This window comes from Leopardus geoffroyi, chromosome B4, assembly GCF_018350155.1.
Source record: "Leopardus geoffroyi isolate Oge1 chromosome B4, O.geoffroyi_Oge1_pat1.0, whole genome shotgun sequence".
Classification (NCBI taxonomy): Eukaryota; Metazoa; Chordata; class Mammalia; order Carnivora; family Felidae; genus Leopardus; species Leopardus geoffroyi.
Window position 1 is genome coordinate 73093770 of NC_059341.1, and position 15858 is coordinate 73109627.

A 15858-nucleotide genomic window follows, 5' to 3' on the forward strand; every position below is an offset into this window, starting at 1 on the left:
TTTAAAAGTACGAAAAACATCTTGTTAACACTTCAGCCTCCATAACCACAGCTCACATGTGTATAGTACTTTTCGTTTGCCTGGGCTTCGTGTTCTAAGTGTTTTTACCTGGAGTAATTCATTAAATCCTCACAACAGTCCTGTAAGTTAGTTCCCATTAGGATCCTTCATTACGTGGGCAAAGAAGTTGAAGCCCCAAAGGTTAAGTGATTTGCACAAGGTCCCACAACTAGAGGTATATCTGGGATTCGAATGCAGGAACCTGGTTCCAGGACCCTGCCTGTTAATAACTCCCTTTACTGCTCTCCACAGGTGAAAACCAGCCTCTCTGTGTTGCTGTAAACAACAGGGCAGGTTTTACTTGGCCCTGAAATTCACATTTTTTGTAGCTTTTGTCTCTGGTAACAGTCTTCACAAGGAGTCAGACACATCGAGTACATGCTTTGGAGTAAGTCCAAGAAAGTAGATGTAGGGAAAACAGTTTAAACACGGAACCTTTAATGTGCATTACCCAGTGGCTGGAGAAAACGTGCCTAGGGAGGAAGTGACATCCTACCAACCGTGTACAAACCGTGCTTCAGACCCCCTCACTGACACTGGTCTATGCAGTCAAAAACAACAGATGAGTGAAATGAATCTTGTGCAAAAGCAGGTAGGAGTAACTGCCAGTTTCAGATCTTAAGATCCAAGGGGAGAAGTGTGTGAAGCTTTCATCAGCAGATACCTGTGGCCATTTCCACGTTTCCTCAGGGCACCTCTGCAGGCTCCCCATCCTGTTCAGAATCTCACCTCCTGCAGGTGACCAAGACAACAGGTAGCACCTGCTGACCCTTGAACCAGGTGATCTGTTCTCTGCTGGAAGGAAACCTATCCCCTTCATGGATTATAACTGAGCAAAAACTTGAATGCATATCCTAAAGAATATCACTTTAGGATATCCCATCACCCATCACTTCACACGTGCACCTTGTCCATTTGAGCATGGGGTTCATTTTTAAGTGTAAAAACACTATTAGTGAAGTAATAGTGCTGTGTAATTAGTGAAGTGCTGTCTTTATTGTGCTTCCAGATCCTATTGATCATCGCCTCAGTTATTGGGATCATTGTCTACAGGCTCTCAGTGTTCATTGTATTTTCTGCAAAACTTCCCAAGAACTTTAATGGGACAGATCCAATCCAGAAGTACCTGACTCCACAGACGGCCACGTCTATCACTGCTTCCCTCATCAGCTTTATCATCATCATGATTTTGAACACCATATATGAAAAAGTAGCAATCATGATTACTAATTTTGGTAAGGTCCTATTATAGCTTAGGTCATTTCTAAGACATTTTTGGAACCTGGTGAGAAATAGAGACTGTCTCTTTTAGGCATTTCAATTTCCATATGTTACAAATTTTAGAAAATTTCAAGTGTAAACATATTTTATCTAACCTGTGTGGGAAATGAATTATCTACAGCTTTGCATTAGTAAAAGGGACAAAGCAAAGACAATCATTATAATGTCCAAGCTCTGTGTAAACAGATCAGTGCTGAATAATATTTTCAATTACATTAGATCACGTACCCTATTGTTGAAAGTAAATAGTCTCTTTATTACAAATAAGTGGAATAGGGTCATGGTTCCAGTGGCAAATATGCTCCTTTTTTGCTGAGAGGACAAGTAATCACAGTGTTGTGTGGCTTCCCCCCATGCTGTTCATATTAATATAGCTCTGTTCTCATCAGCTCCAGCTTTTGTAATAAATGTTTCTCTCTCTCTCTGGCTTGTATCCCAGGCAGCTGCTTCCTGGCCAGAGTTAAGCGCTCCCCACATGCTGCATATGCCTGGGTCATTCTCCGAATGGTCTGCTCAGTGGTCATCTTCTGAAAATGATCAGACTGATTTAAATTCTCAACTAGGAGGATGACCTGCTTCCTCTTCCCCAAATTCTCGTAACAAGTTCCCCCTTGTTTTGTTTGTTGTTTCAACAGTCCTACCTTATTGCAATTCAGAAAGACAAGAATATCATTTAGCAGGCTGTTCAAAAATAATTTTTTGTCCACTCAGACCTGAGAGAGAACAGCCTTGCCCATTTGAAAACATTGGGCTTGTAAATTTTAAGGAACCCTTGAAGATTTTTGCCATGTGGGATATTGCATTCTTGGGGGAGGGGGCGGACTCTTGTAACAATGTGTGAACTTAACACAGCAGCTATATTAAGGAATTTAAAACAGCTTAAATGAAAACAGTGTGAATTGTATTTTTTTAACATGTTAACTCATGTATCAGTGTCTTCGATTAGGGTCTCAAAGCTGTTCACAATTCTTAAATCTTGCCTTTATTTAACTACAGAACTCCCAAGGACCCAGACTGATTATGAGAACAGCCTGACCATGAAGATGTTCTTATTCCAGTTTGTCAACTACTATTCTTCATGTTTCTACATCGCATTCTTTAAGGGCAAATTTGTAGGTTATCCAGGAGACCCAGTCTATTGGCTGGGAAAATACAGAAATGAAGAGGTATGAGTATAGAACTGCAATCTCTTGACCGTTTAAGCTGCTTTGTGTTTTCTCCCAGTTGCCCAGTGAAGAGTTTCTTCACCGTATGTTCTTCAGATTCTTTTTGCTTCAGCAGAATAAATATCAGCAAAAAATAAAATTAATCCTTCTCAATTTCACGTTAGACCCATCTAAAATTTAAATGAGATTTTCTTTTTAATATTCCAGTGTGACCCAGGTGGCTGTCTCCTTGAACTGACGACACAGCTGACAATAATCATGGGAGGAAAAGCAATCTGGAATAACATACAAGAGGTGTTACTTCCGTGAGTATTAAGTCACGTAATCTTGGGGATATGATAAGGGATGGGAGAGCCCACCCATCCAAATCATTTGCCTATGTGTTCACACAGCTGCATGCCTACCTCTAAAATGGAGTAAACTCTATTTAGTAAAAGTCTCCAGACAAGATGGTCCAACCAACGGTGTGAACGTATCCAGTGTTTAATAATTATGTTTTTAAAAAACCTACTTCTCTCTGTTTAACTTAAATCTCCATCTGCTACACTTTATGTGTATTAGCCCATTGTTGGTAGCTGACTGATCCCAGTCCATGGAGAGTTGGCCTTTTTTGGGACTGTGAACTATTTCCCTCACTTCTCAGGACTTTCTCCTCCCTTGATAGGATGGTTTAAAAAATCAACAGTTGTGATTTGTTGAGTTCCTAGTGTGTGCCAGCCACTTGTATTAAGTGCTTTGTAGATCTCTCTCATTTAATTTTTCAAACAATTCTTGTTTTTATCTCCCTTATGCAAATGAAGATTCTTTGGCTTAAGGAGGTTAAATGATCTATCCACATTTGCCTTGTCCATAAGAGGCTACTGTGGGATTCAAATCCAAGATCCTAGGACTCCACATCCATGTGCTTTCAAGAAGAGCGGTTCTCTTGTGGTCCTAAGGCACCAGGATTACGTAATGTTTTAAGAGATAATCATCTAAAATGATAACCACAAATGTTTTGACTTACCATTCTTTCCCTAAGAAATGAGAACAACAGATGTTGGTGTAGGTCACACTGTCCTTTTCAATTTTCACTGAAGCCCTATCTTGTATCAAAGTGAATAGTCCAGGGCCATCTCAATTTCTGCACCTTTTCAGGGGGCTTATTGTATTCATCTTTTATTGCTAAGATTGCCACCAACTTAATGGTAATAGGACAATGAAAAAAAAAAAAAACACAAAACAACACAGATTTAATATCTCACAGTTCTAGAAGTCACGAGTCTGACGGGTTTCAGTGGGCTAAAGTCAAGGTATTACCAGGGATGTGTTCCTTTCACAAGCCTCTGGGATGGATCTGTTTCTTTGCCTTTTCCAGCTTCTAGGTGTTGTCCACATTCCTTGGCTTAGGGCTTCTTTTCTCATCTCAAAGCCAGAAATATTGCATGTCTCTGACTCTTTCCATAATCCCATCCCCCTCCCTCTCTCTTCCACCTTTATTGGCCCTGGTGATTACATTGGGTCCACCTGCATGATCCAGGAAACTATAAAAGTCTGCTCATTTGCAACCTTAATTCCTCCTTGCCATGTGACTTTAACATATCTATATGTTGTGGGGAGTGGGACGTGGACATCTGTTGGGGGGGGCGGGGTACATTTTTCTGCATATCACACTTAACCTTTTCAAGATAATTTCTGACTCTGAGTTTCTGTGCTCACAAAACTTTGCATCTCCTTTCTGTGTCGCCTTCCACATCTGTACTTTTTGCTCATGCCAACCCAAAGGCAGAGTGTGGTCCCTCTCCTCAGTGTCCTCTAAAACCATTCACACAAGCAGTCTTTATTGACATTTGGGACACGGAGGCAGAAAAACAACTTTATTTTGAAATAAAAAACTTCCATCTTTTAAGTCTCTCACCCCACTATATAACTGGATTGTGTGTGTGTGTGTGTGTGTGTGTGTGTGTGTGTGTGTGAGAGAGAGAGAGAGAGAGAGAGAGAATATGAAAGAGAGCACACGAGTAGGGGAGGGGCAGAGGGAGAGAGAGAATCCCAAGCAGGCTCCGTGCTGAGCATTGAGCCCGACACGGGGCTTGATCCTATAACCGTGATGAGATCATGACTGGAGCTGAAGTCAAGAGTCAGCCGCTCAACTGCTCAACCAACCAAGCCACCCAGGCGCCCCAGGCTTTGTAGGCCTCAGGCTCTGCTGCCTGTCTTTCCCCCACCACAGACAACTTCCCTCTCTTTCTTTCTCTTCCCTCCCCTAACTTCTCTCTGTTCCCCATTACCAAGTTCCTGTTCTTTCTCTTTGCAGGGCCGTTAACCTCTTTTTTTCTTTTCTTTCTGTATTTGTAGAGCAGGAACCTTTAGGTATCAATGTGTCCTTCTAGATTTCTTCACCAGGCTCATCCTCCGCCTTCAATGTAAAGTATCAGGGTCTGTCTCTAAACAGACACCCCCCTTTCCCACCCTAGCTCTCCCTTTTCCCCTCTCCCCCCTCATAAAAAAAGGGATTCTGGTCTTAGCTATAAAATTACTATTTTGGAGCCTTACAACTCAGTAAACAACCTTACCTTCACCGAGTTCATATTCAGATTTTTCCAAATGAGTAAAAGTAGGTCATGCACAAATATTGGGTTTATATATGAGAATAAATATATCAAATAGAGGAAAGGCTTAACTCAGATTATTAAAAAGCATTTTTCTGAAGGAAGTAGGCTAATTATTTAACACTAAATTTTGATGACTAATTGGTTGTCAGTGAGCTATTTTCTGATTTCAAAACCATAGTGGCTGGGTGGCAGCGGGGGTTGGGGGGGGAGTAGATTTCTTAAACTGGTACTAAGAAATTGGTATGAAATGAAACTTATTCACATGAAATATTTAAAAATAAAGGATGTATTATGTATCCGTGGTCTGTTTATACCTGCACTTCAAGTGAGTCTACTGTCGCACATTATCGCGACCTGAACTTTTCATTTGGATATTTCTACTCCTGGCCTAAAATACTTAAGGGCAGTGTGTTTTGAGTTATCTTTCCCTTGTCTGAAAACTGGGAATGCTAGATGTTAGCACTTGAGAGAGCAACAGGGGCTCTTCTCATCTCTGCTTCTTTGCGTCTGACTGCCAGCTTCCTTCTTTCTTTCTTCACACAAAGTGAAAGATCTATCAGTTATCCCTGCTACCCACAACTACCCTCACCCCCAAAATACACAGGGATGGAGAGAAAAGCCTTGTTAGTCGGTGACTGTTTTCACACTGTTAAAATATATCAAAACGAACACAGTGAAATGAATGTCACCACAAACTTAACCTTCTTCCACCCCCACACCACCTGAGGTCCTTGGCAAGGACCCTTGGAGCAAACGGAGCAGCACATCTGGCACTGTGACCCAGCTTCCTTTTGGGGTCCCGCTAGCACCTAAATCGGTAGCTCGTATTTAGTGGGCGTGCTCTGGTGTGAATGAGTGACTCCCAACCTTCAGATACAGCACATCAGCAAAGTAACAGAGTTGTTTGTTTGTACCCAGAAAGCAAGTTCAGAGCCCTTTGGCCTTCCCAGCCTCACTTAGTATTTTGATATTTGAGGCATTCCTGGGAATTCTGTTCCGTATTTGACAAAAGGCTGACACAATCCCTGCATTAAGCCATTCACTCTGGAGAAATTTATATGCTAAAATGTTAAGTAAAATAATTAAATATCCAGAATGCCAGTAGCATTGTTCTTTGGCATTTAGATGATGGAGGGCTGTAATTTTCATCCTTTATATGTTTTCTGTATTTTCTACAATGGGTATGCACTACTTAAAGCAGGAAAGTGAGCTATTACAAGGGAAACTATCCCTTCTCAAGATCTGATTTGGCTAGAGGATGAACCAAAGATACACTGAGAGAACCCTAAATACAGTTATCCCTCACTATCCATACTCACTCTTTACATTCAGAAACAGTAAAATAGATTCAGATAGTGAAGGATGCTTATAATCAAAATTAGCAAATGGAAATACTGTAGAATATTCTACACAGAAATTGTGATTATTTGTAGTATGTGGATTAAATATGATAATAAAGATACAAAGAGAAAATGAGGTGTAAAGTGCTTTATACCATGCTTTACACATAATAAGGACTTACGGAAGGGTAACCTTTTACAATGCTGTTATTGCTAATGTGCATGGTAAATCCCTAAGAAAATTGTGTTGTAAACCCTGCTAGCAGAAGAAAGATCCTACCCGTGTCTAGCATCTGTATTTTTAAAAAGCTCTCTAAGTGATTCTCGTGTGCAGTCAAGATTGAGATCTCTGCACTAGAATCCGTTATAACCCACTAGAAAACCCAAAAGACCACCAAAGTGATGGATGGATGGATGACAGCCCAAGATTTCCTACTACAGATGAGTGGTTCAACTCAGGAAGATTGAACAAAAGGCTCAGAGCCTGGAGCTCAGAAAAGAAAGCTAGTCAGAAAGACTTCTAATATGACCTATTACAGGTGGAGGAAGGCAGTATCTTGAGAGAGGGAAGTACCAGCCGAGCCGGTCATGCGAGTGGTTGCCGGGACAGAGGTTCCATCCTCAGTCCAAATTGTAATGGATTTGGGACCCTGATAGCAAAAGACCTGCTTCTCTGGGGCTTGGAGTCGGTTCAGTGAAGAGGCTGAGGCTGGAAGTGTGAGGCAGAGCCAAAAACAAAACAGTAGAAACCAGGAATCTCGTTGGATGTCCTAAAGGGTGATGGATGTGTCATCGTTGATGTCACCTGCCTCACAAGGGTTCTGTCATGTGTAAAACTGCAGGTTCTCAGGCCATGCTTTAGACTTGACTGATGCCAGAGCTTTGAGTTGGGATACAGGAAATAGCACCAGCAACAAGCATTCTGGGCCATTCGAAGTGCTGACGTGAGATCCACCGATCCAAGCATTTTCGTCCCCTAGTCAGAATCCTAAGTAGCTTAGGCTGTATTTACAGTCGTCCTGGCCTCAGCCAGTTAGCCTGTACTGGACAAAAGAAAATCCCATGAAGGGGGTTTTGGTGTGTTAGGAAATGTGCTAAATATTTTACCTGTTCTGAATTAGTTAATCCTGACAGAATTTTATCCTGACAGGGTTTTATCACCCATTTTATTTGAACTTGACTGAAGTTAAATAGTAAGCATTGAAGTGTAGATTCACATTCAGGGGTGTCTGAGACCATGTCCCCTCCACTTTCCACAGCTGCCTGCTGTGTCCGTCATGTCATAGAAGAGAAAGAAATGGGAAAAGATTGTGAAGCCAGGGGCACCGTCTGTTGTAGAGAAATCTCCCCTTTGTAAACCTCGGGGAGTGGTCAGTGAAGTTGACACAGACCAGCCAGCAGTGGGAAACCTAATAGCATAATGAGCTATTTGTAACGCGTATCTCCGTGGGGGGCAAGGGGAGTGCACACCCACACAGGTGCGCGTGCAACACACACAGTTGTCTTTACAGTAGCGTGAGGCCTTCTCATTTCCTGAATTTGAAATCTGTACAAGTATATTGTTTAATCAGCCAAAGCTTGGCCCAGACATTTGTATTTGACGTTCTTTGCTGTTGTGCCTCTTCTGGTGAACTCCGTGAGTAGACCACAAGCCAGCTGTTGCCTTAGGGGACAACGGTTCTTCAGGCTACAGGTGCACACCTCATTTCACTGCCAGACTTCAATTTATTTTCAGGAAAAAGAGTCATAGAAAAGGGGGAAACATTTATTTGGAGGCTTTGAGAAAGAAAATAACATATAAGACAAGAGACGACTCTGTGGGGCCAGTGTCTGATAGAGCAGAGCACTAGGCTGTGTTTTCAGCCAGCTGTGCACTGTGACTTTGAGGAGGCATTTTGCTTCTCTGGTCCTTGATTTGTTCAGCTTAAACTAGGGTCTTGGACCTGTTTCATCTAAAATGAAAATACATCACTTTTCTCTCAGAGCCCTTCAATGGCTCCCTGTTTGCCCCAGAGTAGAAAATGCCCAGATCTCCACAGTGGTCTCTTAGGCTCCCCACTCCTCAAAACTTCCAGCCTGGTTTCCTGCTAGGCCTGGACCACACCAGGCTCCATGCTGTCTGTCAGATGTAGGAGGCCTGTTCCTGCCTCTGGGTCCTGTAGTTGCTGTTCTCTCTGCCTCTTCATAGTTTTATTCAAATGTCACTCTTGGCGAGAGCCCTTCCCTGCCACCGCCCGACTCCCGTACCACAAATGCCAACACTCCACTCCTTACTCTGCTTCGATCTTCTCCAGGGCACTGTTACCAGCTCGCATACCATGTCTGTCTTCATTTTATTTTCTCTGGTGACTTCATTCTGGAAAGACCATTGTAGATAATGGTAGGGAAATGGGGGAAAAAAATAAAGATCAAATGGAAGTCTTTTTAAAAACTAACTGTCCATGGGGAACCTGGGTAGCTCAGTCATTTGAGCATCCAACTTCAGCTGAGGTCATAATCTCATGGCTCCAGAGTTCAAGCCCCACATCAGGCCCTGGTGTCAGTTCAGAGCCTGCTTCAGATCCTCTGTCTCCCTCGTGCCCCACTCGTGTACATACATGAGCACATGCTCGCTCGCTCTCTCTCTCTCTCTCTCTCTCTCAAAAATAAAATAAAAACATTTAAAAAATCAACTGTCCACGTGGAAAGGAGCTGGGAGAAAAAAATAATAGCAGTTACGATCTTAAAACTCAGTACATAGTGCTGCTTTTCAAAATACTTTCGGTTAAAGAGGAAGGAACAAAAAGAAATTTAGCATGAAACCAAGAGATTAATTTCTTGGGAGGATTATGTGTTTAGCTTGAGATATCTGCAAAGTAATTGGATAATATTCTAATTGATAGTTTGATCTTTTTGGCAGCTGGGTCAAGAACCTGATTGGACGATGCCGCACAGTTTCCAGAGCAGAAAAGATAGCCCCGCGATGGGAACAGGACTACCACCTGCAGCCCATGGGCAAACTGGGATTGTTTTATGAATATCTTGAAATGAGTAAGTCCTTACTGAAGTTTTAGTTGATATAAAAATTAGATTAGAGCATGTTTTGGATCCCACATAATTACTTGGCATATTGAAATGAAGAGAAGCATGTTTTTCTCCACTAGATCAGAGTACACAATCAGGCTTTCAGATAAGGTGACTGTGTGGATCCTTGTCAATATGTATGTTGTACAAAGCTAAAGATTTATTACGAAGCAGTGGACTGGAATATTCGTTGAGATACCTCCTCACCATCCTCAGAGCACTCTAACCATGTTGTCTGAGAATGAACTCAGAACTATTATTAGAGGTGATTCAGCTTGTGCTGGAGTCCACGCAGGCACAGCTGTTGGCCGATACACTTCTGAATGAGTCATTGAAGCAAGCCTGGACAGAGAGCCTGTAGGCACATGCTGTTTCGTGGCAGGCAGGATCACAGGGTTCCCCTCTGACACCTCCCACCTGCCTGTAACAGCATCTCTATTTCTTCTGGCCCACGGTTTCTGTCTGGTTCTTTGACCTCATGGATAATCACTGGCTTGAATTCAGAACCATTTTGCTGGTGTGGGATTAAGAAGTTAGCACAGGTCCCCTCCTTCTTGAATGCTTTGTCCACTTGTGCAGTATTTGCTTGGGCTCTGTTTCTGTTCATTGGACTTGACCCTGAGCTCTTAGGTGCCTTTAAGTGGACACATCTCAAAACAGATTTCCAGAGGAAACACCATCTTTTCTATTATGCATAACACACTTATATCTTATTAGGCTAACGATTTATGTGTTTTAGATCTGTGCCCTTTCAGCTAACCATTGCACTGAACTATAATTTTTTTCAGCTTAGGGGATTAGGAAAGGAGGCAGAACATTTTGGTTGACAGGCTGTGCATTTATGCAGAGGGGTTTGTGTGTTTACAAAGATACCCCTTTGCAGTTCCTGTTTACAAGTCTGCAGATAGAGGATGGTTTTTATTAAATCACATTCTATATATAAAATAATTGCTTTTAAAAATATACATGAAACATGGAAACACATCTGCTTCTTTCAGTGATTGAAAGGTTCATCTTGTAGCACCTTCAGTCAACAATACTTTGCAGCCTGGAGTTAGATTTAAATTTCATTTTTGCTTTTGTTAGGTTTCGGGACCAGGTTCGTTTAAGAGTGTAGCTTCAGTACATAACGTAGAAGCTCTATTTATTTATTTATTCTGTTAATTTTCAAAAGAACTGTAAGAAAATTACCTCTGATTCCAAAATGAGTCATAATTGTAAATATTTCTTATTGGAGCTATTATCAGCATTAATAACAACAACATTCTGGGGCAGAATATCATTTGTTATTTTAGCACTGAAAACGTACCTTGAAAAAATAGAGTTATTTTTCTGTAGTTGATTAGTCAAATAAAGAGCATTGTGAGAAAAAGTTATAGGAAAAGGTTGTGCTTTGGGGAGAAATTGGTATGACTTTTAGAGTTTCATAGTCTCATTAAAATAGTTACCAACAAAATAATTAGGCTTCATCCCACCCTACAAGAAAGGATAGAATAACGACTATTACAGAGATATTTTTTAGATTTATTAAATTGTTTTCCTATTATCTAAATAATACCTAATGAATTAGAAAAATTAGTTTTTGAAAGCAGTCTGTTCCATATTCAATACCAGAGTGAAACTATTTTTTGTTATTTTACTTTGTGAGAGAGAGAATTTCCAAGTGCCTCTTGAATTATTTTTGTTCCTCTAAAATAAATATAGAGTGCCTTTGTCGATGGCCTCATTATAGTTTCATCCTGCTTCTTCCCATATTCATTAATGACACCACCATCTACCTTCTTAATTATGCCTCCTAGCTGCTGAAGCCAAACATCTTCTGGCAAATGAGCCTGGAGCCTTGTATCCAACCACCAGCTCTAGTCCCCTCTGCCCAGTGGAGGGGACTAGATCTCCCTTCTGCCTGAAACACCATTCTCTTCTCTACCTGAAGAACTGCCAAGCCTCAGTAGTAACCCTCAGCTTTTCACACAGATTTGCCGCTCTTTTCTGTAGGCATTAATAGTACTTGGTTCCTGCCTTGATGGCATCTGGTTGTGGGTATTCCTGTCCCCTGGCTAACTAATCCTGTTTGAGGTAGCTACAAAGCCTTTGCATCTCTCAGTCTTCAGCTGGAGCACCACTGTCTGGACCTAATACTCATAGATATTGATTCAAGTGACCTGAGCTTGGAGTTTCAACACATACATACAACTGCTAGTTGAGTTTACATTAATATTGCCCCCACCATCCCAGTGAAGTTCTTTTTTTTTTTTTTTTTTTTTAGTTTTATTTATTTTTTAAAATTTATATCCAAATTAGTTAGCATATAGTGAAACAATGATTCCATGAGTAGATTCCTTAATGCCCCTTACCCATTTAGCCCATCCCCCCTTCTACAACCCCTCCAGTAACCCTCAGTTTGTTCTCCATATTTATGAGTCTCTTCTGTTTCGTCCCCCTCCCTGTTTTTATATTATTTTTGTTTCCCTTCCCTTAATGTTCATCTGTTTTGTCTCTTAAAGTCCTTATATGACTAAAGTTAAGTGATTTTTGTCATTCTCTGACTAATTTCACTTTGCATAATACCCTCCAGTTCCATCCATGTAGTTGCAAATGGCAAGATTTCATTCTTTTTGATTGCCGAGTAATACTCCATTGTATATGTATACCACATGTTCTTTATCCATTCATCCATCAGTGGATATTTGGGCTCTTTCCATACTTAGGCTATTGTTGATAGTGCTGCTATAAACATGGGGGTGCATGTGTCCCTTTGAAACAGCACACCTGTATCCCTTGGATAAATGCCTGTAGTGCAATTGCTGGGTCGTAGGGTAGTTCTAGTTTTAGTTTTTTGAGGAACCTTCATACTGTTTTCCAGAATGGCTGCACCAGCTTGCATTCCCACCAACAATGCAAAAGAGATCCTCTTTCTCCTCATCCTCGCCAACATCTGTTGTTGCCTGAGTTATTCATGGTAGCCATTCTGACAGGTGTGAGGTGGTATCTCATTGTGGTTTTGATTTGTATTTCCCTGATGATGAGTGACGTGGAGCATTTTTTCATGTGTGGGTTGGCCATCTGGATGTCTTCCTTGGAGAAGTGTCTATTCATGTCTTTTGCCCATTTCTTCACTGGATTAAACTAAAAGGCAACCGACAGAATGGGAGAAGATATTTGCAAATGATATATCAGATAAAGTGTTAGCTTCCAAAATCTATAAAGAACTTACCAAACTCAACACTGGTGAAGTTCTTTATGGCATATGTTTTTTGGGTTTTATTTTTGAGCGAAATTTCTGTTATCTTTAGTGAATTCCCCACCATCCTTTGAGATTATTAAAGTAACCCTGGTCTGTTAACCAAATTGCTTCCCCGGGTGTCTGGTCTTAACATCTGAGAATTCAGACACAGGACATAGAGAGATAGTCTGTCAGTCTAAAATCTAGCTTCAAAACCAGAAGATACCATTTTGTACTTACAGCACAGACACCCAGTCTCTTGTGAACTTGGTGAGGCCTTCCTAGGGGGCGGGTCACATAAATGAAATGCAAGAAAATGATGGAGTGGGCCCTGTTTGTCTCTGGCCCTGCCTCCTCTGTCCTTGTTAACTTGACCTCACCATCCTCCATCTCCAAGTTAATTTTCAAAGATCTATTCAGTGACCTTCATATATTATTTTCTCCACCTAATTTACTATAATTAGTACCAACTCTTCTTTAGCATTTCCTTGTGCCCACCCGTTTTCCTCTTTCTCCAGTGCTAACCCCACCTCAGCACCCCACTATACTTCTCCAGGACTCAGGCCTGTGTTCTTCCATTTCCTCATCTCCACTGTTTCCTCCCACTACCTGCATTGGTATTTCCTTATTTTTGCAGGCCTCCTACCTCTTTATTCATTCATCTGATAAACATTTATGGAGCACCTGCTATGCCAAATACTCTTATCAATTGCTGGGGATACCAAGACAAGTAAGACTTGGTGCCTGCCCTTACAGAGCCAAGTGAGGGGTGGTCAGTATTTGGTGGATTGTTAAGAAAGTAAATGCAGATGGGACTTTCTAGAGCACATGAGATTTGAATTGGATTTTGAAGAGTGAATGGAAGTTGTTTCAAGTATGGTAAAGGGAATGGATATTTCATGTGAAGAGGTGGACATTTAAAAGTACAAGGACATGAAACAGCTTGGCCAGTTCAAAGTATGGCAAGAACAAAGGATCCATAGGTGGGAATGTCAGGTAAGCAAGGACTGTGTCATAATGGGTCTCATGTGCTCATCCAGGGAACTAGAACTTCTCCTTAATGAACTTATCCTTACCCATGGGAATATTTGTAAGCAAGAGAACTATATAATGTTTATGTTGACAAAGATCAGATCATTCTGGCAGCAGAATGGAAGATATTTTGGTAGGAGAAGGATATTTTGGGAGGCTACACCAGGTAACCCACACAACTAGGTAATCCCCATACCTAAATAGAGGCAGTGGGTATGGGCATAGAGATCAGGGAGACAGATTGGACAAGTGCTAAAGAAATGACTAGTATGGTAGGTGAGGAATAAAATTGGTGAGATAATTTCCAGGAGATTGAATGTGCAGGTAGAATATGAGGAGAGGAGCTAGTGTCAAGGAAATGGTTCAGTGTTGAATATTTCAAGTGTGAGGTGTCCATGGGATGGATCCGTAGAAATGTCCATTAGAAAGTTGGATTCCCCAGGAGCTCAGAGAAGCTGCAGGTAAGACCCTGGGGGTGATTCAGGCATGCCAGACACAGAATTGATGATTAGGCCCTGGGGAAATGGGGCATTTAAAGGGTAAATGGGGAAAGAAATCCACAAAGGAAGAATAGCAGAACAGTTGGAAGAAATGTAGCAGAGAGTTACTCCAACATGGAAAGCTTAGAAGGTGAGAATGTTGCTTAAGAGGAATTTGAACACTGACTAAAAGGAGCATAATGCAAAATAAGCGGGCAGGGTGGGGAGGCAAGAGTTGAACCCACACTTAATTGCTGGCACAGTGGGAAAAAGTAGAAGGAGCACTACAGGTAGTGTTTAAAAGAAATTATGTGCGTGCATGCATGTGTGTGGACGCGCTTGCACACACACACCTTCGCTTTTTTTTTTTTTTTTCAACGTTTATTTATTTTTGGGACAGAGAGAGACAGAGCATGAACGGGGGAGGGGCAGAGAGAGAGGGAGACACAGAATCGGAAACAGGCTCCAGGCTCCGAGCCATCAGCCCAGAGCCTGACGCGGGGCTCGAACTCACGGACCGCAAGATCGTGACCTGGCTGAAGTCGGACGCTTAACCGACTGCGCCACCCAGGCGCCCCGCTTTTTAAAATTATTTAAGTAAAACAAAAGTCAGGGGGGAAAGCATTCCACTGAGAGGGAAATGTTTGGCCATATCAAAAGCTGCCTAGCAATCAAACAAATAAGGACTGAAAATGTACCCTGGCTTTGAAATCTGCAGCCACTGCATAGTGAGCATAGGGAGGGCTGTGGCAGGATGTAGGGCTTTGAGGAGGGAATAAGTGGAGAAATAGTTGAGGTACTTTTTCAAGAAGCTCAAAGTGAAGAAGTAAGCATAGAGCATATTAGCAATATAGGGTCATGGAAAAGTTTTAGACAAGGATTATTTTTGTTTTTACATTGGGTATTTATTTCCTTGCAGAATCGGTAGGTCTTTTTTGTTCTTCATTTCAAAGCTTAGAAAGTTCTTCTCTCTTGAATATCAAAACAGATGATACCATGTTGGTTTTTCTGGTGCATTATTTTTTCAATGAATCCATCTGTCTTTTGATGTCAAAAGGGAGGACTCCATACCAGTTTTTTCCAGTGATGTAGCTGATTGCTCCAACACTTGAATCCACTGATTCGAAGCATCACTTTTTATAATATAGTAAACTGCTATGAATATCTGCATCAATTCTGTTTAATTCATACTATTAATGCACTAGTTCTAAACTGTTTCAATTCCAGAGCATAATAATATACATTATTAGAATCTCTCAGAGGTAGACCTATTGTATCCTCTTCCAGAATGTCTCTCCTGTCAGTTGAAGCATTCCTTTTCATTATTTTACTTGTGTACTTGTGTATATTTCTTGAAAAACTTTAGCATCCTCTTTCAGCTTAAAAAAAAAAAAAATACCCATTTGGGATCACTAACTGAATTTGTATTGGAATTCTAAATTATATTTTGGAGAAAAAAATTGATATAAGTCCCCCCATCTTGAGTCTGCCCAATTAAGAAGCATATGGTACATCCTACCATTCATTCATTTATCATTATTTGTTTTTATTTTTTAAGACCATTATCATACCTTGTTAACATTTCTCACTAACTTTTTCCTAAATAGTCTATACTTTTGT

The 15858-nt window shown here is 41.1% G+C and overlaps 1 protein-coding gene across 2 annotated transcripts in view; it reads left to right on the forward strand.

Annotated features, from left to right (window-relative positions):
* Positions 1 to 15858, forward strand: part of ANO6 (anoctamin 6) — a 198490-nt gene that overhangs the window by 166286 nt on the left and 16346 nt on the right. For both annotated transcript variants that reach the window (XM_045464998.1, XM_045464997.1), the window contains 4 exons: positions 1070 to 1295; positions 2338 to 2507; positions 2715 to 2812; positions 9341 to 9471. In XM_045464998.1, the coding sequence (XP_045320954.1) occupies positions 1070 to 1295; positions 2338 to 2507; positions 2715 to 2812; positions 9341 to 9471 (625 nt within the window). The remainder of the gene's footprint in view (positions 1 to 1069; positions 1296 to 2337; positions 2508 to 2714; positions 2813 to 9340; positions 9472 to 15858) is intronic.